At 46.5% G+C, this 27,114-nt stretch overlaps 1 protein-coding gene across 1 annotated transcript in view; it reads right to left on the bottom strand.

The window, feature by feature from the left end:
* ACSL3 (acyl-CoA synthetase long chain family member 3) overlaps window positions 1–25,262 on the bottom strand; it is a 48,129-nt gene extending 22,867 nt beyond the window's left edge. The window contains exons 1-2 of the mRNA XM_084267082.1: window positions 25,190–25,262; window positions 5,203–5,625 (exon numbers count right to left, since the gene is read on the bottom strand). Coding sequence (XP_084123208.1) covers window positions 5,203–5,553 — 351 coding nt within the window. The 5' untranslated portion in view covers window positions 5,554–5,625; window positions 25,190–25,262. The remainder of the gene's footprint in view (window positions 1–5,202; window positions 5,626–25,189) is intronic.
* Between the last annotated feature and the right edge of the window lie 1,852 nt (window positions 25,263–27,114).

Here is a 27,114-nt window from a genome sequence, read left to right as displayed (position 1 = left end):
TAAACATTAATTAGATCCCCCCTTAGTCTTCTCTTCTCAAGGCTGCACAGTCCCAGCTTACTCAGCCTTTCCTCATAGGGGAGATGCTCCAGGCCCTTAATCACCTTCGTAGCCCTCCTCTGGACTCTCTCCAGGAGATCCCTGTCCTTTTTATACCAAGGAACCCAGAACTGGACACAACACTCCAGGTAGGGCCTGACCAGGGCAGAGTAGAGGGGGAGGATCACCTTCTTTGACCTGCTGGCCACACTCCTCCGGATGCACACCAGGATCCCATTGGCTCTCTAAGCCACCGAGACACACTGCTGGCTCATGGCCAACATTTGCCAACAGTAGCAATACTCAGCAATTTCACTGAAAAATAAGCAGTTTGCACACAAATAGCTGCTCAGGTTTCCTGGTTTTATTTACAGAAGCTCAGCTTTGTTGGCAAATACAGAGCCAAAATCGTTACTGTCCCAGCTGTAACTGGCAAGAGAATTACAGTAGAATTGCTACCTGCCCATGCCCACAGCACTGTGGGGCAGAGGGCTCACACTGCCACTGCTGCTTATGGCTACAGCCCCCAAGGAGGAGGACCTGGGAGCTCCTCTCAGCCTCCACACACCTGGGAGTTTCTATCGGTTTCCACATTTCTGGTACGGAAAACTTTTGCTGCTTCCAAAGAAAATATGTACCTATTGCTGTCCATCCAGATTTCTCTAATTTGGAATTTTAATTCAAGTTTGGGACATTGCTCCTCCAAACACAGTCTTTTTGGCAGGCTTGGACATGCTCACAAGCTCATTAGTTGAAAATAATGTACAGAAATTAATTGGGCGACACCCTTTCCAGCAGTAGAGTGCTACTAACAGCCGTAAAGCATGGCCTCAGGGGTGCTGCTCTCAAATAATTCGACCTAAAATTGCAAGCAGGTTCTTGTTACTGTTTCTGGTGAGTTTGCCAACAGACAGGTTTTGGCAATTCCCATCCTTCGGTGCGTAATTCACAATGGTTGAAATGAGTAATATAGGTGGTAGGGGGACAGTTGGACTAGATGATCTTGGAGGCCTTAATGATTCTATGAAATAAAGGGTCAAGAATGGATCTGAGTAACACTTGTGAGTCTGGTTTTCTCCCTTTTTTCTTTTAATTTATGCTTATGGCTTTAAGTTTGATATCAAGTGGTGAAAGGCAGCTTACTGGTGCTTTCTTAAGGGGGTTAGAAAACCCACAGAAGGAAGCGTAGCACTGTGGTAATTCTATTTAGGGATACAGAAATACAGTTGAAAAACACTGATGCCTGCAAACGAAGGAGGAAAACCTTTTCTGATGCAGCTACTTTGAGTTTTACTTTTCCTACTGCCTTCCGTATACCTGAATTGCCATCTTCCCCTCTTCCCCATAGCCAGCCCCATCTCTGTTCCTGACGACACGCCGCCTCTGTCCGCATGTCCCGCTTGTGTCAACAGACACAGCTCAGGTTACAGTTTCTCTCCCGCTTCCCTGTGTTTGAGCACACCTTCAAATCCACCCCGGCTCCCCGCTACGGGGTTCCGAAGCAGGGTGCCTACCTGCGGGCAGCCGGTATGCACCACTGCCTCTGCCTCCGCAGCCTGCAGAGCTTATTTCTGCTAGCCAGGTACTCACAGGCGGGAAGAAACAGCCCAGGAGCGGGGCCGGGATGGCCGGCCGGCTGGCAGCGAGCGCCCCGCCCGCCCGCTCCCGGGCTCGCAGCCGGCGTTGCGCGGGAAGGTGCTGCCCTCTGCCGCGGGCCCGGCGCACCGACCGCAGCGCCACGTCACCGCTGCACTCCGGTTACGTCCTGGCCGCGGCGGGGCACGGCGCTGAGGTCGGTGCTGTGTCGGTATCCGGGACCCCAGCGAGGTATAAAGGCTCGTGCTGCACGGCGAGCGCTCCCCCAGCCTGGATTTTGGGACAAGCCACCCGCTTCGGGTGCCGACAAGGGCTGTGGCGCGGCGCGTCAGCCTAACGGCTGCCCACGGGTAGGCGCCCTACGTGGGAATCCTGCCGGGAAAGGCACCGAGGTGAAGGCCGGGATGGGCTTCAGGTGTACGTGAACACAAGGAAGGGTGCCGAGAGAAACCATAACCTGCGCCGTGTCTGTCAGCAGCAGCGTACGGTGTAAGAACAGGACCCAGACACAAGGTGCACAGAAGTGCCGCGGGCACACGTACAGCCAATAACCCACCTGCCCTCCGTTGCTCTTTGGGAACACCCTGAAAGCAGCTTAGGAGGCTTGAAGGGACCTGTCCACAGCTGTGAAACCAGCGATCAAAACAGCACGCAGCAAGTATGTCAACAATAACACAGCGCTGTGTGTTTGAAACGCCTGGGTTTGGCCCTTGTGACACAAAAACACAGGCTGCAGCTGTCCGGACACTTCTGAGCAACCCCACCTGAACGTATTTAGGCAGGACCCTCTGGTTTTCAACATCACAAGCTGCTCTCTCACTGCCCAAGGACTCAGCACGGCCAGAGCCTTCCCACAGCTCCACAGCGTCAGCTACAGCGCTTCCTGTGTGCGCACCGTGTCACAAGGGCTCTGGGTGCATCACCTCCCCCTACCAGAATCCTGTGTGGTTTTCCCCCCCAATGTGTCTTACTATGTTTCCACTAATTCTGCTCTTTGCTACAAATCTTTTAAAAAGCAAAACAAACCCTGAAAAAGCCCAAACAACCAAAGAACACACAGGAAGCAAAATCCACATACAAGCATACGTAAGAACATGACAGCAGAGCCTCTAAGATGATATAAAATAATCAACCATCAGAATAAATCTTGCCTTTTAAGCACCATAAAATTTAAGCTCTGCTTAAATTATTTTTTTCCCCCTATTACTTAATCTTTTAAGTATTTTCAACGTTATTTTGTCCTGACTTAAGCACGTATTTTATAAAATTAATACTAGGTATACTCTCCGATCCACTTAAAGGACACTACAGAAAGGAACAGGAAAACAAACTACATGTGAGGTGATATAAAATCCTACCAAGTAAACAGAAACAAGTATTTGTATTTGTTGACATCCATGAACTTTCTGCTCCTTTGGCAGCTACACAGGAATAAAACTTTTGAATACGATGAAAACTCAAGATGTTACAGGTTGTCTGAAACACCACTGCTCTCAAATTGATGCAGTACCTGATCTTAAAGATGTCAAATACCTAGCTTTAAATAATTTTAGCCAGAAATATGAGCACAATTAGTTCTTGTAAGAATCCGAAACTTGTATTTACTTTTTGAGATATATTTACCCTATTAATTAGTGAATCATTAATTAACCTAAACTAGCCCATTGCAATCTGAAGAGAGAAGCATCTTCTAAAAGGTAAGCACAGGGACTCCTGATTTACATTCAGATCTGCCCCTGACTTGCAGATGACCTCAGAAAACTGCATCAACCGCTCCTACCACTGTGCTCAATTTCTGAAGGGGGAAAAAATAATTAACAAGTTCTGCAATTCCTGAAAGGTACAGAAATTCTATCCATCTATATGTATCTAGCAATTAAAATTGTCACAGACTTTTTCCAGAAGTTGCACCAAATAAACCTCAACAAGCTGCCTGTATTAAAAGGAACCAGGCAATAAAAAGATGCAGGTTATGAAAGACATTCAATATCAACAAGGTACATTGTGAAATCTTCTGATTTTTGCCCACTTGCTAAAACACGTTATGAGGTATTAAGAAACACTGTATTCCTTAATGGGGGAAAAAATAAAATAAAGCAGATTTATGTGATAATGCCAAAACTGGGAACAAAATAATTTGAGGGCAAGTATGGCAACGGACCATAATGAACTGTTGTGTCAAGCTTAGACAAAATTACCTAACTTAAGTAATTTCCAAGTCTAAATACTTAGAAACAAGTAATTTAACTAGGTCAACCCCAACACTCTTCAGCATTCCAACATTCACAACACTCTGCTTGCATAACAGAAAAGGCTAAAACGCCTAAGTTCTTAAGCCTCACACTACTGATTATGTTTGAGAAACAGAGCACAGATCATGGGCAGCCAAGGTTCTCATCTATGCTCAGAAGCCACTTTGTACAACGTGAACTTTACATTTCTTTTTAGGGCAAGAGGGCAGCAAGACACGCATTGAGAACGATTTGGTGTATGCATTTCTCCCAGCATTTCCTTCACACTGAAAAACTAACTCCATAGCTGCAAGTTACACTAACAAGTAAAGCCTCTATGAAGTTTTTAACAGAACTGAACTTGCTATGTATTGTGATACTATCCAAATTCTGCTTTAATCATTGTATTCCTAGATCAGAAATAAAGCTAGCAGCATTTAATGATTACTTTATTTAATGAAGAAATAAGTTTTTCTTCTGCAGGAAAGATAATCTTAACTAAAAACTGTCTTTAGAGAGCATAGTTGACTTCTAATGCAGAAGTGCAGACCTTTAACACATATCCACACGTATGCCTGTATCCTGTTAATGGTATCTTGGGCTTGCTTCTTCAGGCAAAACTGCATTTTCAAAGGCCTCTGAACAAATGCAAAGCAGCAACTGACAACACAGGCCTGAACTTGGAAAGCTACAAAAAGTCAGTCCCTTGAAACAACAGTGTCCTATTGAAATGACATCTGGCCCCACACCGACAGAGTAATAGTTCACCTTAAAGGAAACTGAAAGACACACACACACACAAACAAGTCTTCTAAATCAAGTCTGTGCAATCCTTTCCCAAACAAGAATTTCATTTATGCCCTGAATTCACAGAGCAAAAGAGTAAATCCTTCATTTACAGGTAAGTTTACTGGAAGGCACATGTGAGCATAGGCATCTAGTAATTTTTCTATATTTATCTGATTGTAGTTGAGATTAACTCAAAGGGAGACCTTTTCATTTTTAATTCACCTAAAAGGAAAACTTTAAAGTCTGTTACATAATCAGCTAAATATAAAAACACCAAATACCTAAAGCATATTTGTGTTTTCTCTTTGGCTGAAACCCTAAAATATGGTACCTACTCAAGAATGCAGAAGGCAACTTTGTTTTCTTTTAAATGCCAAGTAATTAAAGATTTGGAATTAGATCATTTAACTCTTTTTGTGACTACTTACTCTAAGCAGAAAAGCTTTTTTTTCTCCCCCAATTTCCTTTACTAGACTAATAGTGTTGCACAGGAAAAATAAACACACTTTGAAAAAAATTCTGGAAGGCAAACTGCAGGAAGACTTACCTTTTTAAAAACTTTTCCTGATGGCTGGATTTCATCTTCCTCTTTTAGGATTTCACGTGTCCCCAAGAGTTTCTTGTCCTTAAATTTAGTTTTAGCATATTTGAAAACTTTGTCGAGTGTATCACACCCAGGATAGAGAACTGAAGCTAAGCAGTGCAGGCTGTTAACAGATCTGTATGCACCCCCGGGCTTGTTATTCACAGGTTTAGCTTTAACCTGCTTGGCTTTTGCTATAGCCTGCCTTGATCCTGAAAATATGTACCATGGAATGTATGTTACAAAGGAGTAGACCAAGATTATCAAGTTTATAAACTGTAGAAGAACAGGGTTGATGTTATGCTTCAACTTCATCTTGGCTGCTTGTGAAGTTTACAAGGGAAGGTTCGGAAACATGGATGGGTTAGACGGGGAATCCGAAAAGATCTGGAAAGACAGAAGAAAACGTTAGTGGGAACCTCTACAGTTGCTGACAAGGAGGTTATTTTCCAACACCTTATAATCCACATCAAAGTTTTATGCAGAAATTAGGCTAGAAGTCTTAACCCCTTACAGAAACAAAACAAGACACCGATAGATGAGAAAAGCTCTTCCCTGCCCATTGAACAGCCTGTAGGATTTACTGGTCCTGTTATTTCTCTGGACACTGCACAACGCACACACAGAACCTAAGGAGTCCAGGACCTGGGTTTTTAATTAAGTGACATGTGAATGGCATGTATTTATCTGAAAATGTTACATGATTATACAATTGGAAGGATTCTCTCCAACCACATTAGAACACCTCCCTGTGCATCTTCACTGGCAAAGCAGCCTTGTCGGCCTTTGACTGTAAATCACCAACCTCCACACAAGCCCTAAGAACACAAGTAATGCCACCGCTCTGTATGTGGGAACCCTGATCACCAAGTACAGTGAAACACCTTCCAAACACTACACAGACTGGGGACTGGGACGCCTACACAGAAGGAAACTGTAACCTTCCTTCATGAAGCCCCCTTTTCTCTCCCCCCAAGCTTTGCTGGTTCTTTTATTCCTAGAGACTTTCCATCAGTCCTGTGATTCAAGCCTCAGGACCCAGTATGCAATGGGCACACTTGTTATATAAACAAACATGACAGCAAGTTAACTAGTATTTAGTAAATACTGGAAAATGGCTTGGAAATATCGCCAAAATCCTAGCAACATCACTACGAAGTGATGTAACAGTTTCCAGGGTCCTTAATAGGATATTCACTTTGACTTTCTAAATTTAAAGCATCATTTATCTTTTTATCAGGAACACAATGGTGCAACTTTCTAATGTACTCCACTGCGGAGGCAAGAAATCACACTAAGAGACTGGGAAGCCAACAAAATAATTAAAATCATTACTTGTCATCATGGCTGAAGATTAATTTCTGCAATGGTGAATGAGTTACCACACAAAAATCCATACTTTGTGCATAAAAGCAAGATCATTGCATGTGTTCGGTCAGAAGGGGCCTTTAGGGCCATCCAGTCCAACCCCCCTGCAGTGAACAGGGGCATCTTCACTAGGTCAGGTCGCTCAGAGCCCCATCAAGCCTCACCCTGAATATCTCCAAACTGTAAATACACTGCACCCATTAACTTTTCAAAGGGACCAATACCACTGCATTGAAAGCAATACCACAAATCAAGCAACTAATAATGATGTGCACCTACGACCAAAAACTTTGATAACTATTTCTAAATGAAGTAGTTTTTCATTCCTAAAATACAGTGCCAATGCCATTATTCCCTGCTGATGTTGTACATTCATTGACTGTACATTCTCTCCTGGAGAGAGTCCAGAGAAGGGCTACGAAGATGATTAAGGGCCTGGAGCATCTCCCTGATGAGGAAAGGCTGAGTAAGTTGGGACTGTTCAGCCTTGAGAAGAGAAGACTAAGGGGGGACCTAATTAAAGTTTATAATTATCTGAAGCAGGGGATGCAGGGGGAATCAGCCAGCCCCTTTTCAGTGGTCTGTGGGGACAGGACAAGGGGCAATGGCTGCAAGTTGGAGCACAGGAAGTTCTGCACCAACATGTGGAAGAACTTTTTCCCAGTGAGGGTGAGGGAGCCTTGGGACAGGCTGCCCAGGGAGGTGGTGGAGTCTCCTTCTCTGGAGAGATTCAAGACCCATCTGGACGCCTATCTGAGTGGTATGTCCTAGGGAGCTGCTTTGGCAGGGGGTTGGACCCAATGATCTCTCGAGGTCCCTTCCAACCCCTACAATTCCATGATTCTATGACTATTTGAAAACCCTAATGAAAATAAATTCTAGCTGAAAAAGTAATGTTTAAATCATCTAAGATCCTCCAGTATAATGGAAAGAAACCTTATTTCAGGAATCTTAGATTTGTGGGTCCTTGTGAGACAGATCAACCCAATATCCTGCATTTGCAGGATGAGATTAATCCCATCTTTCTCTAAGCCATACCATTTCTTAAAACGCCGAGCAAAACTATTTCACCAGCAGCTCCTTCCCAAAGGAGCTGCTGCAGTCATTGTGAACACCGCATTGCTACAGGCAGCTTGAGGGAACCAAGCAACGTCCAGGTCCATCCCGAAAAGTGCCCAGTGACAAGCATTCAAACACAGCACAGGGGGTCCCCACTTTAGGGACCAAGCAGAGGGGGAAGGGATTTAAACCCTAAAATAAAACCTGGAAGTGTGCATGTTTTAATTTTCAGATTAAAGGCAAAAAAGTGATGGCAAATAAACAAAAAAAAAGCCTAAGTAGGCTAAAGGGCAGATTGAGTAACTGTTTGAAAAGCCTTGTGTTCTTAGGCTGTCACTGAAGGGTTCCTAACGGCATCAACCCTGTGCCAGCCAGTCAGTTACTGCACTCCAAAAATTCACGCTGTTGTTGATAGCAGTGTAGAACATGATGTTTTAAAGCAGAACCCAGCGTTCACACAGAAGTTCACCCTTCTTTCAAGAAGTTATACGTTGTACCGTAATTTTGACCGGCCCAATTCAGGGAGGCACTGCTTTTTTTCCTGCTTACAAAGCTGGAGAACAACTCTGGGTGCCTACAAAGTAGGAACAGAATTTAGCCACTGTTACACACAAAAATGAAGGCAGCTGTTTTAATACCTTTTGGAAAAATAATTCTCCAAAGACATTCCCTGTCTGACAACAACTGAGTCTGTCCAAAATTTTCTCCCTGGGATTCATAACTTTCCTTGGTTAGAGGGGTACAAAGCAGCAGCTTCCCATTTGATTTTGCATCATCCCAACAGCTATACTCCTACCTCGGAAGGAGAGGGGAACCTTTGCCACGCCAAGGTCTCATGTCAAGCTCTCCCTTCTGGCTTACCTGAAGACTTGCACATAACCCCCAAACCCAGAAACGTTTACTCTGAAGGGCAAATCATAAATTGCATTATGCCCACTGTGTCGTACGGGCTGCATCACAAGAAAGGGTCTCAACAGGACAGACTAAGGGTACTTTGGAACAGCACCCAGGCTCAGAAAAGTAAGTGTCCAGCTCTGGAACTAACCCAAATAAATTCCTCTCTACATCAAGGAAATTCCTAACAATTTCAGTTTCTCCTTCAGTAAAGCAGAGCTGTTACAAGCCATCTATAAAAAGCTGTAATCGTAATTACAGTTATAATTACCGTTGTAATTGGGAGTGGGAAAAGCACAGTCCCTTTTCAAACAAGCAAGAAAAATACATGCCAGCATTCTTCTTAGAAGGGCAGGTTCCACTGTCTTTGTGGGGCAGTAGTTCAAAAGAGCTGATCCCTGACTCAAGGGAAGTTTCCTGGTGGCAATGTAAAGGCTCCACCTCTTTCCTTGTGTGACTCAAGAGCACAAGATGCATTTTAACTCATGACTGAATTTGTGTGCTATGTTGCTAAAGAGAAAGCATCAGAGGAGAAGCACTGTTTCTGTTTAAAATGCCTCAATCCAGCAGATTCATCATTGATCATCATCTGCTGGGAAAGGCAAAGTCATCTGACTAGGTCACTAAGCATCCAATGAAAAAATGCCACAACATTTTGATGACAACGTAGAAGTAAAACTTAATCCTAACTTGAGACTCTTCCTCTTATTGCAAGCAAAGACACTGCAGCTGAACATGACAGTCCCGTTTTGGAGGGGTTTTGGGTTTCCATGTTTTTTTCTTTTTTAAATAAAAGTTCATTTAACCTCTCAAAAAAACCAAACCACCCCAGTTTAAGTTACATTATAAAACGAAAAGGTTGGTTTCATTAAAATAGTGTTTGCACACACATTTTTCTCTAAATATTAAAGGTTCAAAATAGCAATTGTTATAGTGATTTAAAAACCCAAAAATAAAATATTAATAGTAATCAACTTGCAGAAATAATCTGAAAATTAGTAATTTTAGCTAAATTTTCAAGGTTATTCAAATTTGAAAGGCTTGGAAGGGATGTACTGTGTGCTGTTTAGTACTCTGCCTTTCAAAAGTACCAAACAAAAACCCCTCTGACAGACTTTGGGAAACACTGTAACGGGACTTGAAAATTTAATTGAAACACAATTTGTGGTCACCTCATTCATTTTGGAAGTACATGACTGCTTTTGACCATAAAAAAGGGTAAAGTAAACCCAACAGTTTGAGGCAGAATACAAGAAGACAACAGGTTCCTAATTAGTTTAATAAAGTATTAGACTAAGACACAGCGAGGAAAGTCCAGTGCCTCTGCAATACCAGCACTTTGTTCTCAAGTAACTCCTGTTTAATCACTGGCAAATAAAAATACATGACATGTAAAAGCATCTGTAACCTAGTGGCGCAGTGTGCGGATGAGCTGTGAACACTCAGGTTCTTACAGAACAGCATCCATTCTGTTTTCACCTAAACCTGTTGGGTTTTCTGAGGAATCTGTCTTCAAGCCCTGACTGGTGATGCAGGAAAGATTGGCAGATTAAACCCTGGAGGAAAGAGCTGCTAGTTTATGCAAGAACACAACTTAAAAACTGTGTAAGCAAATGCTTCTGCACGCATATAATCACTGATTGGTTTGTATGTAATTGTTTCAAGAAACAGCTGAAGACAAAACCATACGTAAAGTGTGATACACTTTTTCAACAGCCATGAGAAGATGCAGTCAGCACAACTCATTCACCAGCTTGGAGAAGGAAACCGGCAGTTTTCAGCACTGACCCTGCTTAATACATAAGCAGTGATTTGGCCTGATACACTGCTTACACTAATACTGTAACTAAACCCTTTAGTTTTAGAAGAAAACTTTTGTTAATAAAAAAATCCTTAAAGGAATGTGTTTACTAATTGACCCACTTATTATAATTGCACTAAAATAAAAGCATGAGTTAACAAGAAAAAGAAACCTTATGCAAGTTCTCATTGTGGCAGGTACAGGTACAACAGCTGACACAAGGTGTTCCTGTCCCAGTTTACTCAAAAGGAGTTGTCACAGGCAACTGTGTGAAATTTAAAAGTGGAAAACCCCTTAGATATGGCCACGATAAAACACATACCCTGTTCTTTCACTTGTCTTTCATATTCAGTAAAGGAAACAATTTGCTCATCTAACACTGCAATGTGTCACCTCAGAGCCTAGGGCACTATATCCAAGGTAAATAAAGCCTATGGTAAGACACAGCAAAGGATCCATGGTCCGTACTCAAATACGATGGGAACAGCATTAGGTAAATCCAGGAGCTCCCTGGCTCCCCCCAGGTCCCAGCTTTTTTCAGTGTAATGCTGGTTCTACTATTTGGCATGGAAAAAATACACCTCTCTGCATACCTGTCCACACTGAGAATACGTTTCAACCCAGGTAATAAATATTCCCAAGCAACTTTTAAAGACTACATAAATCTGCAATCGATACATAACCTGGCTTTGCTTTACAGCCCATCAAGGTTTTATTTATTGCTCTTTGCAGAAGAGTCACTTAAAACCCTGTGCCAGCAACTCCCATTTAGAACACAGGGCAAGTGTAAACACTGTGTATCTATTACCTGTCTGCAAACACCATTATTTACAGAGCTATTGGGCTCTTCGGCAGATGATCTCTCCCAGGCAGCAGTCCCCACAGGCTGACTGTTTGCTGCCTGCGGGGAGTACCCACGGCTCGCACTGCCCCGCTCCTTGGCTTCGCATTTGCACAGGTACTACTGGAATAAAACTCAAACCCCAAGATTTCAAGACAGACACGCACACACAGAAGGATTTCAGTGAAGAATTTATAGTCACAGGAACACACATTAGACTTCTCTTATCAGTGGGTCTTGCAAAAAGAAATTGATTCTTCAATATTCAGAGAAAGGATAAAAAGGTTACTTACAGGGCTAGGCTTGAGAGAACAAAACAGCTGAGTATCTTCATGTGATGCCTGATATTTCCATTATAAAAACAATTTGAGTACTCAAGACAATGTATCAAAGCATGTAATAGAGTTTTAACTGTATTTGAAATTATCCTCTGCTAGTTTACATCTGGACCTAGAAAGCCACAAAGCAGGTTTTTTACCACACCTGGAATTTGCCATTACAGCTGCCAGTAAAAACATGTCTTTGTAAAATAAAAGCTCACTTGCTACATGTTGGCAGAGAGAGATCTAAAAAACAAAATTACTTACGGATTTATAAAACCCAAATACTTATAAAATTATCTATATAAAAACAGAAAAGAAAGTCAAGCATACAGAAGCAACAACCCATGCTTCACAAGGAAACTCCCTTGACTACAAAGTGAGGTAGAGCCTGAGGTGATGAGTGATGCTGAGGAAAAAATCCTAAATGCACAGGCACCTAAGCAGAATTTGTTTCACAATATGGATTTGCAACAGCTACATTTGAACCAGATGCTCCTCGCAGCTACAGTGTATTTTCACACGTTTCTTGAAACGGAGAAGCTGGAAATCACAACAAGCCTTACAGAGTGGTGAAAACAGTGCTTTTGTCCCCAGAGAAGAGCTGGTGCTCGGCACATTTTCCCAAACCTGAAGGAACTGCAGAGCAGGTGCAAGGTTCCACAGCAGCAAGCCTCTGCTCCCAACCACCCCCAGAAAGCTGCCGGCCTGGGACTGCTGTCAGGACCACGGTCACTCTCTGGGGCCAAGCTCCCTCCAAGTCATCCTGGTGGTACCCACTCCACCGAGCCCACTGGTTTCCATGCAAGTGCAAATGCTGTCCTTGTCCCCTGATTGTTTACTTGCCAGCCTTTCCACCCCTCCATGCCACCTTTCCCCAGGCTGGTGCCTTGGTCTCAGCATCACCTCCAGTGCAAGGGAGACCTTCCACATGCCTCTCAGTCATCCACAAAGCTCTTCACCAGGCAGAGCCGAAACCCTGTTCCAAAACAGACTGCCTTCATTGAGCCGAGTTGGGAACAGATCGGCACCTCTGCCCAAAAGGACCAACTGAGCTGTGGTACCTTCCTCAACACCTCTACCTGACCATGCTGGGCTTGTGGGTATTGAAAAGCCTTTGCCCCAGAAAGGTACAGGGGAACAGGATTACATGGTTTTAAGTCAGGCCTACTCAGCTAGAGGTTTTCATGACACTTTTTTCAAGCAGGCAGACCCAGAAGGAACATAATTCCCACATCTTCTCCAGTCCTGAGCAGGAGGTACCTGTCTCTCCCCAAGCACTGCCCTCCTCATCACTACACGTTGTGAACCGCTACTAGATTGCACAGAAGGAGGCACAGTAGAAGACCAAAATGACTACCCATTACAGCTGTTCTCTCAAAAGGACACAGATTTTCTGGATGTGGGGAGAGTGACTACTCTGCAAGCACACAGAGGCTAGTTTTGAACTACCTTGCTCAGATCACACTGAGCTTCCAGCCACGGTGGAACGAATACCGAGGCTCTTTCAACACTTTCCATCGCTGTGCTGGGAATCACAGGCTGGGCAAGCCGCTGCTGGAGCCACCTCAGCACTCCCACTCACACAGCTCACCCCAGGAGCCTTCAGCACACACAAATCCATCTCCCAGCTCCAGCCCTGACCGAGACTCAGGCACTTCTGCCCACAAGTGTGCCACCGAAAGCATGTGGGGGCACACACAGACCATCAAGACACGCACACCATGACCTGGAAAGAAAACAGTTTCCAAGGTTAAGCCTTTACAGATCCCTGGGGCAGCCAAGGTCGCTCATGAAGTGCATGGCCTGAGGGCATGGTTTCTGTTTGGCTCAAGCAGATTTAACCCTGGGTTGCTAATAAAAACAGACTGTTCATCTCCAAAATGTAATCCAGGTCCGTCCTCCCCTCCACTGCACACACACACGGTGCCTGTGTGGCTAGAGGCAAGGCAGATTAGCTTGCTGATCCAGCTTAAACCCTCTCCTTCCCAGGGAAAAAAGGTGGATTTTCCTTTGTATCAACTTTAGCACTTACTTGAGCCGAGGGTGAGTCACTGCAGGCACCTAAATCAACAGAAAATTAGCAGAAGAATAACTTCTTTTGTGGTGTTCTCTCAAACCCGGTAACTATGGATAGACAGGCATTATTAATGCCAGGGTAGAGAGGGCACACAGAGATGGAAGAGGGAAGGGAGGGAGTCTGGCAATCCAGCTATAAATCAAAACTCCACCTGGCTCTAGGAGAGCCAAGAAGAAAAGAGAGGGATACAGGAAAACGCCTCGTGACTTGGTCATCACCAGTACGCTGCGGGATCAGAGCAGAGCTGTGGTCTGGAGGATTAACCTTCTGCTCTCACTACTAATGATCTCACCACTTACTTTTTCTGGAGCTCACCCTTGGTAGATTCAAGCACTGCAGCCTAAATACCTTTAAACTCCGGGTGCAGGCTATTAGACATTCTTACAAATAACAAAGGGGTTTCATTTATGTCCTTTGCATCTCAATGCTGCATTTGTAAAATGATACTTGCAGCTCCTTAGGAGGGAGCAGAAGGCATGGTATTAGGATAAAAGCATACTTCTTAGATACAGAATTACACAAAACAAGTAGTCTTTTACCCTGAGAGACTCTCTACTACATTAACTAAGTCTTGAGACAAAGGAAATAGATTTATTAATTACCTAGAGAAGCTTGCAAAGCACTACCACTTTCTTTTCCTCACCTATACCAAAGGGAGAGGGGGGATCACACCTGGTCGTGGGAAACAAGAGGGGGACAAAAGCGGCAGCAGGGAACTCTATTAGATACAAGCAGCTGACATTTCTTGAGGGTAAAGACCCACTTGGTCTTAGATGGATCCTTGTATATCCAGCTATTTCTAAAAAGGCCATGGTAAGTGGGTGTTAAAAACTTCCATCTGCCATCACCCTCATGTAGGTACCTCCACTGTGCACTGCGGCCCACTCGTGTGAAAGACCACGGCTCCTGGAAGGAGACCATGAGGCTCATGTTTAGGAATCTGTCCTCTGCTTTCTAACAGAGGCAGTAATATTCATGAGGACCAGATTCTGCATCTTAGAAATGTTCTACTCAAAACATTTTGAAACAGCTTCTCCTTTAGTAAGTTTACAAATTAACTTATAGGAGGCAGCTTAAACATTTAAAGGGTTGAGGAATACATCTTCTAGTAATAAAAGTAATAAAACACAGCTCTAAGGTAACAACTGCTGTCCACAAACCTGAAAGCACTTCCCAAGAAGTTAACAACACTGTTACTGCCAATACAGGGAAAAAGAAAACCCTGTGTTAATATAATTATTCAAATTCATTCAACGAAGTACTGGCTGTGCCAGAAACACAATGCCGTCCTGCTACATCTTTGTCTCCCTTTCTTCCCACTATATAATACTGCTTCGTGGCAAACAAGTCATTTCAGGCAGTTTGATTTATCAGATACTGTCAATACAGTACTTCCATTCCTTCTCATAAGCAGTTATTAAAGCATTTAAGAGATTTATTTAATGCCAAGCTAAATTAAATATTTTCTCGCTCGTGCCAGAGTGTCCTGGTTTAGCCCCAGCTGGCAGCTAAGCACCACACAGCCACTTGCTCACTCCTCCCCTGCCTCCAGTGGGATGGGGAGGAAAATCACAAGAAAAGACAGTTTACTGGGACCACAAAGAAAAAGGAAAACAACAACAATACTAATAACTATATGCAAAGCAGGTGATGCACAGAGCAGTTTGCTCACCCTTGGGACCTAATGCTCAACCCGTCTGGAGCAACGATCCCTCCTCCCCTTATACACTGGCATGATGTCATATAAGGTATGGAATATCCATTTGGCTAGTCTGGGTCACCAGTCCCAGCTGATTTCCCTCCCAGCTTCCTGTCAAAGTTAACTCTCTCCCAGCCAAAACCCAGGACACAGAGAAACAATTACATTAGTGGATGAAGTACCTCGCTACTGGAGAAGACCTCAGAGTGACCCCGACATCTGGAAATTTACTGTCAAAGAGAGACATGAATCACAAACTTCCCAAGCACACTGTTAGATCTTTAAGCCACAGATACATATGAAACACAGAAGAGCACCTAAAGCACTACACAGAGAGCATGCAAAAGCCACACACAAAAATCAACCAGATGCTTCGTCATTACCCCCAGCCTCTGGCTACCGGAGCAGCAGAGTAACAGCCCAGTTGCTGCTGCCAGTGTATCACTCTCCAAGTCCCTACGCTCGTTTTCCAAGAGTTCAAGCCAATACTCCTGAGGACTTCCACTGGGAGGCAGACTCGGCTTTCCATCTGAGTGGAAGGGAGCCACCAGAGTGGTTTGATGTGCCATCTCCTGCTACAAAAAACAGCCCTAGATCAGCTTTCTAATTTCTGGGAAATCTGAAGCGCTGAAGGAGTGAACACATCTGCCTTGACTGTTTCTTTAAAAATCAAAGCAGAAATAGACGTTCTGTTGCTGTATATTCCATCTGGTTTGTGTGCTGTATTCTGGTCACATATTTGTCAGAGCAGAACAGTAATGTCTAACATAATGATACCAAATACTTTTAGCAGTAGAGGTGCTTCTGTCTTTTTCTTGAGCAGAAGCTATAGATACATAAAGATGTTATTTACTAGTGCGACAGCAGAAATTACCACCTATTATCCTATATTCAGTTTTTAAAATCATACCAGACAGACAGGTCCACAATATGTTTAAACCCATATATTGCCTTTGCCTTCTTTCTGTAACATTTATTCTTTATTTGACAGGCTTTTGTTAGGGACAACCTTAAGCCAGAACCTCTTTCAAGAGCAAGCAGGATATGAATACGATCAAGCAACAAAGCAAATGTGAGAGAACAAAATGATGATATAGGCTTCAGAAGAAAAAGTAAAAGGATTTATTCCAAGTCTTTAGAGAAGTTCCTCGCAAGAAAAACATCCGCCAGCTGAACAATACTTTCAAGAGGAATTTCACAATACATTTCGAAGGAATAAGGACATCCACAGCATGATCAAAGCTGTCCAAATGATCAAGTGGGATGCTCCACCACTTAATTTGAAAGGTTGTGCTGCTGACACTTTCAATACGCTTTCTCTTTTGAAGAATAAATACATTTTCAGGTTCCAATTTCTTGGGGTTTGGTGTGTTTGGTTTTTGTAAGCAACATTGTATCATTGTCTACAGAAATTTACTACCAGAAAAAAAAATTAATCAAAAAGTTCCCACAGGAACATCTTCTTTCCCCCTCCATACACTTCCCACTGTGGTGACAGCACCTCCAGAACAGGAGCAACCCCTCTCTGGCCAGAGATGGAAGCCACAAGTCCCTTGGAGGGCACCAGTACTTCTCCAAGGAAAGGCTTCTGCTCCCAAGCCCACATGCACCCCTCAGACTGCGTTTCGTAACGTTCCCTCTCCATGTGATGACAAGATCCCCCAGAGCAGGAAAGCAACAGGAGCAGAATTGGGACAAATCACAGACCCAGGAAGCGCTGCCTCAAGCCCACACTCGCAGACCTGTCAGGTGTTTCACAGCTCAGGATGTGAACCTCTCTGCAAGGACTAAGCAAGACACACTGAAAGCAGCATCTCTGTGTTTATACACTCGCTAGAGCGAAGATAACTCCTGGGGCTTTTCCTGAGCACCAATATAAAGGGAGAAATTAAATTCACTTGCTCACAGTTCTGTGAATATGCAATTTCCAAGTACACTTTTAGTAACTGTGCCACAGGTTATAAATCTATTCTCAGAAACAGCATGCAGTTCAACTACCTGTACCTGTACTTGAACTCCCACCTCCCAAACACACAGGCTTACAGATGATGACCCTCGACTCCTAAGCTGCTTCAACAGAAATACTGGAGCATACACACCCCAACTGTACTGCAATGCACATGAGCTGCCTTTATCCCAGGATTTTTCAGAACCTAACGCTAAAAAAAAGTACTTGGCTTATTCAAAAGGGCCCAAACCAACCCGTGATTTATAAGACATCAGGAATGCTGCACACACAATCAGTAAAAACAGGTCTTAAATGTTTCCTGTGGATATAAGCATGGCACTATAAACAAGCTGCCAAGAGGAATGCCACCTGGAAGCCACTGAGGAACTGCTTGCCTTCGTCACGGACGTGCAGTCCTGTCCTCTGTGAGGCCAAAGCTGCTGGCCAAATGGGCTCCTGAAGGAAGAGGAGCCACAGGAGCAGGCTTAAGCCTCATTCCCTCACCTATCTGTGGGCAGATATAGGTCTTTGCACTCAAAAAATACGGTGCTGACCCATGGGGTGTCAAGCAAAAGCTTAAGTTACAGAAAGGTCAGAAGGCTGTTCTACTACCAAACACTTTGTAAGGTTTTTACTTCTCTTGGCCACTCAGAAATACTAGAGATGCTGGGGAACACAAAAAGACACAGCAAAGGAAACAAATTCAGTTTTCTGAAGATCACCTTTGTATCTAGGGTTTGTATCTATGCTGCTTTGGGAAATTACTCCTTCATTCAAAATCTGGCACTGGGAGTTAGTTAACACCTTATAAGGGTGCCTATCCTGCTCATTTGAGCTATCATCAGATTTTCTCCCTTTAGAAGTAACAGAGTATCAGGACAAGCTCTGTCCTGCACCACACTGAACTGAGTATCATTTTCTTTATTATTCTCTCTTTCTGTACGCAAAGCACCCCAGAACCACTTACGAACACACCCAACAATTATGAAACAAATGCAAAACAAGGACTCATTAGATCAGAAGCCATTTTATTCTATGTGAAGAAGCATTAAAGAAGTGCGGCCCTCAGCTCCAAGTCCCTGTGTGTCATCCTTAAAAATAAAACTTAAAAGAAGGCAGGCATTGAAAAATCACAGGACAACATCCAGTGCACAGAGACACAGACTGGAGGGGATGCAGGTGAGGAGGAAACTAAGTCCACCCAGGAGAGGATTCAGGTTAGTAGTTCAGAATCAGTACACAAACACTATGTTGGTAGGTGGAGATCCTGGCAGAAGGGAATCCTGGTTTTCTCTTCGAGGGAATCAAATGCAACCTTATTATTGACCAAATTATTGAAGCAGAGTCTTCACCACTGTTTTTAAAACACAAACATTTACCTTTTTAAAAAAAAAAAAAAAAAAAAAGGTGCCACAGTACCAACAATATTTGCAGCAATTCTGTGACTGCCCTCAGGCAAAATTATTTTGCCTGTGCTGTATTAATCTAATCTGGCCATCTGTATAATTTAACAAATTGTAAGTCCAGAATAAGCTATTAAATATTTCTAGAAGAAAAACAGAAAATAAAGCGTTTCATCTGTTTCACGAGCCACTAACATTTCAAAACCCAAAAGAATAAACACAAAAGATTAAGCTAATGATGTAATTAAAGTTATATACAATTTTTTAAAATAGCCAGGCTAGCAGATCTCCTGGTTCTTTCACACCCCAGACCCAGTCACAGCTGCCTATGTGAACGTGCAAGTGCTAACACAAGATGTGGGGAGAATTTTCATTTGTAACAAAACTTATTTTATTTGTAAATGACAGATTTTTGAAAGCAAAAGTGGTCATAAGTTTCTTCACGTATATTTTAGTTTGTGTCCCTGACCAAAACCCCTCTCAACAGCTTTCACTACCCACCACCAACCAGCCCTGGCTCTGTGGCTAGGACATGCCCACGAGCTCACACCCTCTACGCCTGACTGGAAAGCAGATACGTGTCTCATTCCTGAAAGTACTCCAAGTTCTCCAGTTAAGCAATTTGGACAGATTGTAACAGAACAAGGCAACTACCTCCCTAAGCATCTTCTCCTACAGGTGGGGATGTTAAAATCTACAGTAGTCAGCACTGCAGAACTAGGAAATATTTTCCTAGACATCTGAAAGCTGTCCATAAGGAAAATTATTTCCCTACAGTAACAGAGTGCAGCAATACTTCATCAGAACAATTAAAAGGCAGCTATAAGTGACTGACAAGCCCTGGCAACAGAACTGCCAAGCTGCAAACACATCAAACCTACGTTTGGCTGCACAGCTCCATACCTGGCCATTGCTGGCACTGTCGTCTCCCTCCAACACCTGCCACCTTACCCCTCTGCTGCTCAGCACCCACCCACCTTACAAAATCTGCAGACAAAAAAAAGGAGTTGCATCTCTTTAACACAGCCATTTCCATCCTCCTGCTTCTCCTGTTCCCTTCTGCCTTTCTCTGTACCCACCCAGGTAAATCGCAGACTACAGACACCCGCTCACCAAACACAAACTACACAAACTTCTAACTTTGTAAAGCTAACCACAGATGCTCCACTTCCCACATCCTTCATAGCTTCTCACAGAACGAGCCCAAAAGCTTTGATTTTAACTATGATTTGGTGAAATAAGCACAGACCACAGGTCACTGTTTTGGAGACTACATTTTGCTGCTGCCTTAAAACTTTAGTTGGCAGAAACTGCCGCACATAAGAGTGTGTGATGCTGCGCTAACTGCTCTGAAGTCTTCTGGTCAGGAAGCAAAGAACCCTCACAAAACCTTCCTGTGGGTGATTGAGGAGTCTCACAAGCCTCAGTGTTCAGAGTAAAATGAAACATCTTCCATACCCTGTCCTGAACAGCAGCAAGGCAAAGGCAGAAAAGTCTTTACTCTATAGACACAGAAAAAAAACAGTCGTATATAGTTTTCAGCTCACAGTATCCTTACGAGTTTATTACAGGAGGAGAGGGTGTTGTACACGGACAGTAACGTAACATGGCAACTAGATGGGGAACTGGATCTGGCAGTGCAGCATCACCGCTTCCTGCTGCTTCACCTTCAACAAGTCACTTCTCATCTTTATTACCCATTTTCCCCTCTCAGGGCTCATACCCCTTTCATCTAGTAGATATAGTTCAGGGTAAAGATGATGAAGTACCTAAAAAAACCCCTCAGAGCTTTAGGCTGCCAACTTTGAAGCAGCATGGGAAAAGGTCTGCAGTTTGTTGTCGCTGCTACCCACTACCGACAGTGAGAACCCGCAAGTCAGCCACTTCCAGTAATCCTGTCTTCCCTGCTTTTCAGGAACGGCATTAAACCGAGGAGCCAGCCTGTCCCATTTCAGATATCGTAATTAGCCAGCACATCTCCATAATTAACAAGACTCATGAACACTGAAGGAAATACGACTTCCCAATGCACACATGGAGACAAACTGCTGCCACGTCCTCCTCCTGGGGATTACCGACACCGTCAGCACCCTGCTTTTCCGGGAGACCCTGGCTCACTTAGGGAACATGTAATTCCTTCCCATAGACCTGTAAAGGCTGTCCCAAGTTTTGAAACAGGCATTTGAATTTCAAAAAACTTCCTTTAGAAGGTAATGCAGAACAGGATTTGAGCTTCCTTCACAGCTGCACTTTTTTCCCTCCCTAGTCCTGGACTTTATAATTCAGGAGGTACTGTTAGGATATGGCCTTGTCTGGGTAGTATCCTTCAAAATCCTCAAAAGCATCTCCAAGCAGAGTACAGAAACCTTTGAGAGTCCTTCAGACATTACTACACGCAAACCCTGATGTAGATCAGGATCTTGGGATGAAGAGCTGTTCTTCCAACTCAAACTGCATAATTAAACAAATAAAGCCCTGCCATTTGAGAGCTGCTTAAGATTGACTCGAGTGCTTACTATATTCCTCCAAGTATGATGAGTAAACCTGCACTGCCAGACCACATGCAGTCCTAAATAAGCTGGCTCAGAAACTTCCACTGCGACTGCTCCGTGGGCACAAACTAGAGCCACAGGATATTCAGCTGGGAAAGGACCTCAGGGGGCCTCTGGTTCAACCTCCAGCTCACAGCAGAATCACCCATGGGATCACACCTGCTTTCTCAGGGCTTTACAAAGTTGGATTTTGAAAACCTCCGAGGAAAGAGGTTGCACAACCTCTCCAGACAGCAAGTCCTGCTGCGCAACCAACCTCAAAGTGAAAAATGCCTCAGACACAGACTTCTCTGCCTTCAATCCATGTCTGCTGTCTCTTCTCCTCCCACCACGGATGACTATGAAGACCCTGGCTTCACTTGAAAACCACCCCATGGGCACTGGCAGGGCCCCCCAAGCCTTATGTTCTCCACACTGAACAAACACAGTTCCTCCACCTCTCCTCACAAGGCAGAGGCTCACACCTCAAGACAACCTCAGCAGCTGAACCCACGCCAGTTTACCAACACATCCCCTGTCCCGGGGGCACCACAGTGTGACGCTGTGTTCCGGACGTGGTCAAACGGGCGCTGAGCGGAAGGGGATAATCACTCCACTTGACCTACTGGCTGTGCTCCCGTTAATACGGGGCACACAGCTGCCTCGTGCCTGCCATGCTGCCCACCGTGACCCCCAGGCCTGCTCAGAGAGCTGCTCCTCAGCCAGGCTGGGCCCAGGCTGCGCTGCTCCACGGAGTGACTGCTGCCAGCAAACCAAGCCAGGAAGCCCTCACCCTTAAATAGCTGGTTTAAACGGCAAATTTGCTTAGTAATCAGCAGCAGAAGAAATGGATGGAAATTGAAGCCAAGTCTTCTTAGTGTTAATACACCTTACTTAGTACTCCTAAGTCGCATCTTAGGGCCATATTCAGATGGCCTAAATTCCACATAAATCCTTCTGCCTCCTATTTCTTATTAGCAGGCTTTCAGGCAGCTACCCATCCAGCGTCTTACGTAAAATCTCCGAACTGCTCTCCAAAACCAGCCAGATTTCTCCACTGACTGAGAAAAGGGGCTTCAGTGGAATTCAGGCCACCCAAACTTAGTGTTTAAGATCTGGTGACGCTGCAGCATCAGACTGCGTTATTCCTCTGGTTTTGTCACCGTGGCAGTAAGCAGCAGCTTGTTTGACAGGACAGAGTTTAGTTTTTTCTTCTACTGGAAAATATATTTTTAAAGAAAATGTTGACTTCTAGATGATTTAGGATTTAATCTTTCTGCTGTCTTCTAGGTATTTATCCAATAGCTGGATCTCCTTGAACAAGGATGCTTTATCTACCACTCTCTTGCATTTTGTCCTGAGCCACATGTGTTGTCTTCTTCCAGGTATCTTGATAATTCACTGGTAAAAGTTCAGTCCTTAATATGACTGCGGCTCAAACTATTCAGTGGTCTACAAAAAGGAGAAATAAAAGCCCTATGCCAGTACTAAATATGGGCTTAGGGATCAATGGCTTAAATGCTCACCAGTTCAGCAAGAGCACACTGTGCTTTCAGCCAGGGATGAAGACACTTCCTCTAGTTCCTCAAAGGCTATTGCTTTTCCAACAAATATCACTCTGAATTTTTCAGACTTCAGGCTGAACCAGATCTCTTGACTTGAGAGCTTCTTTCTCCTAGACATTACAGTGTCATAAATGGAAAAGTTAACGCCTGTCAGCATTCTCAGGCCAACGTGCTCTACTCACTGGGGTTATGTAATAAGGATCCTCCAAGCAAGGCAGTAGGAGCAGACAAGGCAGGAACTACCCAGCAACACTTCCAAAAAGAGGAACCAGATTCAACAGACTGCAGTCTTGACACCTCACTCCAGGACACTACCAGTGCTTTTGTCAAAGCCCAGAGCACTCCACATGCACAGGTGTGGACAGCCTACCCTCACCAGCACCACAAGCCCGTTCTCTCAAACTACATCACAGTACACCGTGTCACACAGCTGTGAGATACAGAGAAACCACTGAGGCTGAGGTTTATTATTTTCACGACTAACCTGAGTGTAACAGGACACTTGGAGAGGGCACGACTTTCAGAACCAAACGACAGCTCACCAAGGAGCAGGCTATTTGGTAGGTGGGCTTCTCTGCAAGGGATGTTGCTGCCATTAGTAAGCAGCTTGTTTTCCTACCAGCCAAGGGGGACAGGATCCATCCCACAGCCTGAGCCAGTCATGTTTCAGAGGTCTTGACCGCAGACACCAGCAGATCTATCAGATTCACTCAGGTTTGTCAGACAGCCATATAAAACACGAAACTTGGACCTAATCCCTGTCTCTAAGGGCTAACAATAACAAACATGCTAACAACTACAAAAGACAATCAAGTCCTTCAGTCTCAATGTTTAGCTTCGACCATTCCTGAAGCACAAATTCACAGGACAAGGGGGAATTACCATGTTTAACAACATCTTTCCCTTAATGTTTCAAAGCACACAGGACAGGCAAGTGCAGTGATGTGCTTGCTCTCTCAGCTGGACCGGTGACCAGGAGCATAAAGACTCATGAGTGCATCCAGACGATTATCTTCCTCTTAGCACACAATCAAGACCCAATAACACATCTAACACTTCTGACTTCTACTTTTTACCTCCAGAAAAGTAGGAAAAAAGAAGAAAAAACCCACATGCCACAGTGAATTTGGGCACAATGAGAAGTTACACCTATTCCAGGGGAAAAAAACAAACTACTTACACAGCAGAAGGTAACCAGACAAAAATGCCATGACACCAAAGCTTTTTGGTTCATTTTGTGCTTTTTTTCCTTACACAAAGCTTAGAGTATAATAATATACGTCAACTCAAATACTCCTTAAGAACCGTGTAACACTCTGAGATGTTCTGAGTGAAAACATGTGCACTTAACAGGGGGTTTAAAGTGTTCAAAGCCATTAACCACTGAGTTTCCTCTGTCACAAACTCTCTGTTGATAACAGCACTTTCAAATGAGAGCGCGAGGCCATCTGAACACGGGCATTTCATGTTGGCTGTCAGCAAACTTCATAGGCCAAAGAAAGACCACCTCCAATCTGGTGCTTTGAACCTTCTGCCCTCAGAAGTTAGGTGCTGCTGGCTATATACAGCTACACAAGCACACGCTGTTTGAGGGGAGTCATCCCTTCCAGCAACAACAAACGCACCCCGAACCGAGCCAGCAGCGCCGGCGAGCGCCTGACGAGCCTTCCCACCCGCGCCTCGAGTCCGACGGCTCTCAGGGCTCCTGTCTGCGGGCAGATTGCGCGGGGCCCCGCAGGCCGGAGGAGCCACGAAGGGAGCGGGTACCCCGGCCCCGGGCCTCAAACGCCCCTGAAAACGTGAGCGGGGCCGGTGAGATGCGGCTGGCGGTGCCCAGCCGGAGCTCCGGCCGCGCGGGGCTCGCACACCGAGCCCCAGGACCAGGCGAGCGGCGCTCTCGGTACGGCCCCCGCGGCTGGGGGTAGGCACGGCGCGTTCCCCGCCACGCCGCCCCGGGCTTACCTGGCGGGGGGGGGGCGGGCAGCCCGCTCCCTCCCCCCGGCACGGCCAGCCCGGTGACTCACGGCGGAGCTTTCTCCACCTCCTCGGTACGTGCGAGCCCAAACACAAAGAACAGCCTAACAACCGCCCGCCCCAGCCGGCCAGCAGCCCCCCCCCCCCGCGCGGCCAGCAGCCACCTCGCAGGTGCCGGGAGGCCGACTGGCCGCCGCAGGGAGACGCGGCCCCTCACCGCACGGCGGGCCGCGGGCGGCCCTCGCCGCTCCCCCTCCCCTCTTCAGCGTCAGCACCGCCGCTGCTCGGCGGGCCGCTGCGCCCGCGCTCGCCGCCGCGGAGGCGGCGGAAGGCCGCGCCGCCCCCACCCGGGCCGCGGCCCCCCCGGGAGGCCCGTTCCTGCAGCCCGGCCCCACGACAGAGCCGGGCTCGCTCCCGGTGGCGCGGGGCCACGCGGCCACCCTCCCCCCCCCGCAGCCCCGCACTCACCGGCCGCCGGCACAGATGACGCCCGCGCTCGGCGCCCGCACGCTGCGGGCCGCTCCCGCCGCCGCGGCCCGAGTGCGCGCCCCCGGCCGCGCCGCGCCAGTGGCTGGGCTCAGCGACGGCTCGGCAGCCCGCCGCCGCCGGGCGCGCTCATCCCGCATGCGGCACAGCGCCTCCTGGTTGGCTGGAGCGGGGTGGCGTGCGGGGCCGGACCCCCGAGGAATGGCGGGGCGGGGCGGGCCCGACCGGGGTTACTACAGGTCACCCGCGGCGATGGGCGGGGCGGTGGGCGGGGCGGGGGCCGCTCCCGTGCCGGGCCGCGTCATCCGCGGGACCGGGCCGCGCATCGGCCGCGTTGCGCCTGCGCGGCTCCCGCTGCGGGTACAGCCGGGGGTCGGTACGGGGGCTGCGGGGCCACGGCGGTGGGAGGCACCGGGCTCCCCCTCCCTCAGCCTGGCTGCCGGTCGTCCCCGCCCATTACCTCTGCTCCGCCGTTAATTCTGCCGCTCGGCCAGGAGGTCCCGCAGTGGCGGGTACCGGCCCGGCCCACCGCGCCTGCGGCAGCGCTGCCCCTCCGCCCGCCTCGCCGCCTGGGCCGGTGCTCGGAGCCGCGAGGGGTCGGGGCTTCAAGCGAAGGCGTCCTTAGTGGCGGCTGACGTGGCTCGGTGCGGACAGAGCCCAACGGAGCCCGCTCGTTTCGCATCGGCCGTCGTCAGCGCTGGCGTCACCGGGCGCGAGCCGCGGTTAGCGCGCCGCGGGGCCCGGTTCCTCTTTGCCGGCGCCGGGTCGCCCTGCGCATCTCCCTTCGCAGCCCGAGGGCTGGGCCGAACCGGCCTTCGGAAGGAGCGGGCTGCTGGCGAAGGCACGGGAGGCAAAACCCGCAGATGGGGAGAAGGGCTCAAAGCCCGGGAGGAGAAAGGTTCCCTCGCAGCGCCTCGCCGTAGCTGTGCCTGCAGCCGTGTGCCCTCCTCGGCTGGGACGACCACGGTGTTCCCCCTGCACAGCCCGAACGCCTGGGCCAAGGGCCGTGCGGAGGGAAGCGGGCTGACCGCTGGCAGGCCCCGAGTCGCTTTGTGCCATTTATAAGCTCCGTAGCTGGCCACCCCAAGTCCTAGAATCATAGAATCATAGAATGGTCTGGGTTGGGAGGGACCCCAAGGATCATAGAGCTCCAACCCCCCTGCCACAGGCAGGGCCACCAACCTCCAGGCCTGGAGCTACACAAGGCTGCCCAGGGCCCCATCCAACCTGGCCTTGAACACCTCCAGGGACAGGGAGGACACACTGCATGCGTGTCCTTTCCTCTCACAGAGGGTGGCTGTAGATGTAAATGGCGCTTCTTCCTCCAAAGCATCATCCTCACAGTCCCCAAGTGGCAGGGAATATGTTGGCTCTTCCTAAGCCCAAGTTAGCGGCGTATGTAGTCTTATTCCAAAGAAACTCCATCAGTTTTTTCCTCAGTTACTGAAAAGCTTCCAAGTGCTTAGCCCTGGAACAGCACAGATGGCTGCTGCTGAGAAGCAGGAAAACGATATCCACAGGAGTTACCTGAGCTGTGGAGGTCCTGAGCAAAAGGGCTGCCAACTGAAATACGGGTAGAAGTGTGGAGAGGTTACATTTAAAACTTTCACACTCATTGGGAAAAAAATAATGAAGAATAAGCAGGAGAAGGAACTCATTTCTCTGAGATGGAAAATGTGGGCATTTCTGCAACAGGTGGGAACTCAGGAGGCTTTCTGGCAAAGGAATCTCTTGCATCGGCAGGGACAGAGTTAATGATACAGTACAAATATTAGCATGAGGAAAGGAGTCCTAGACTTCTGCCATGCAATCTTTCACATCTCATTCAAGGCAAGGAAGGGTCAGGATAGAACTACAAAAGCAACTTTACATACAGGAAGATGGGAGATAAAAGCACCGGACGGAGC

This window comes from Gallinula chloropus, assembly GCF_964237585.1.
Source record: "Gallinula chloropus genome assembly, chromosome: 8".
NCBI lineage: Eukaryota > Metazoa > Chordata > Aves > Gruiformes > Rallidae > Gallinula > Gallinula chloropus.
Note: the sequence above shows the minus strand (reverse complement) of the source record. Positions and strands in the feature narration are given on the sequence as shown.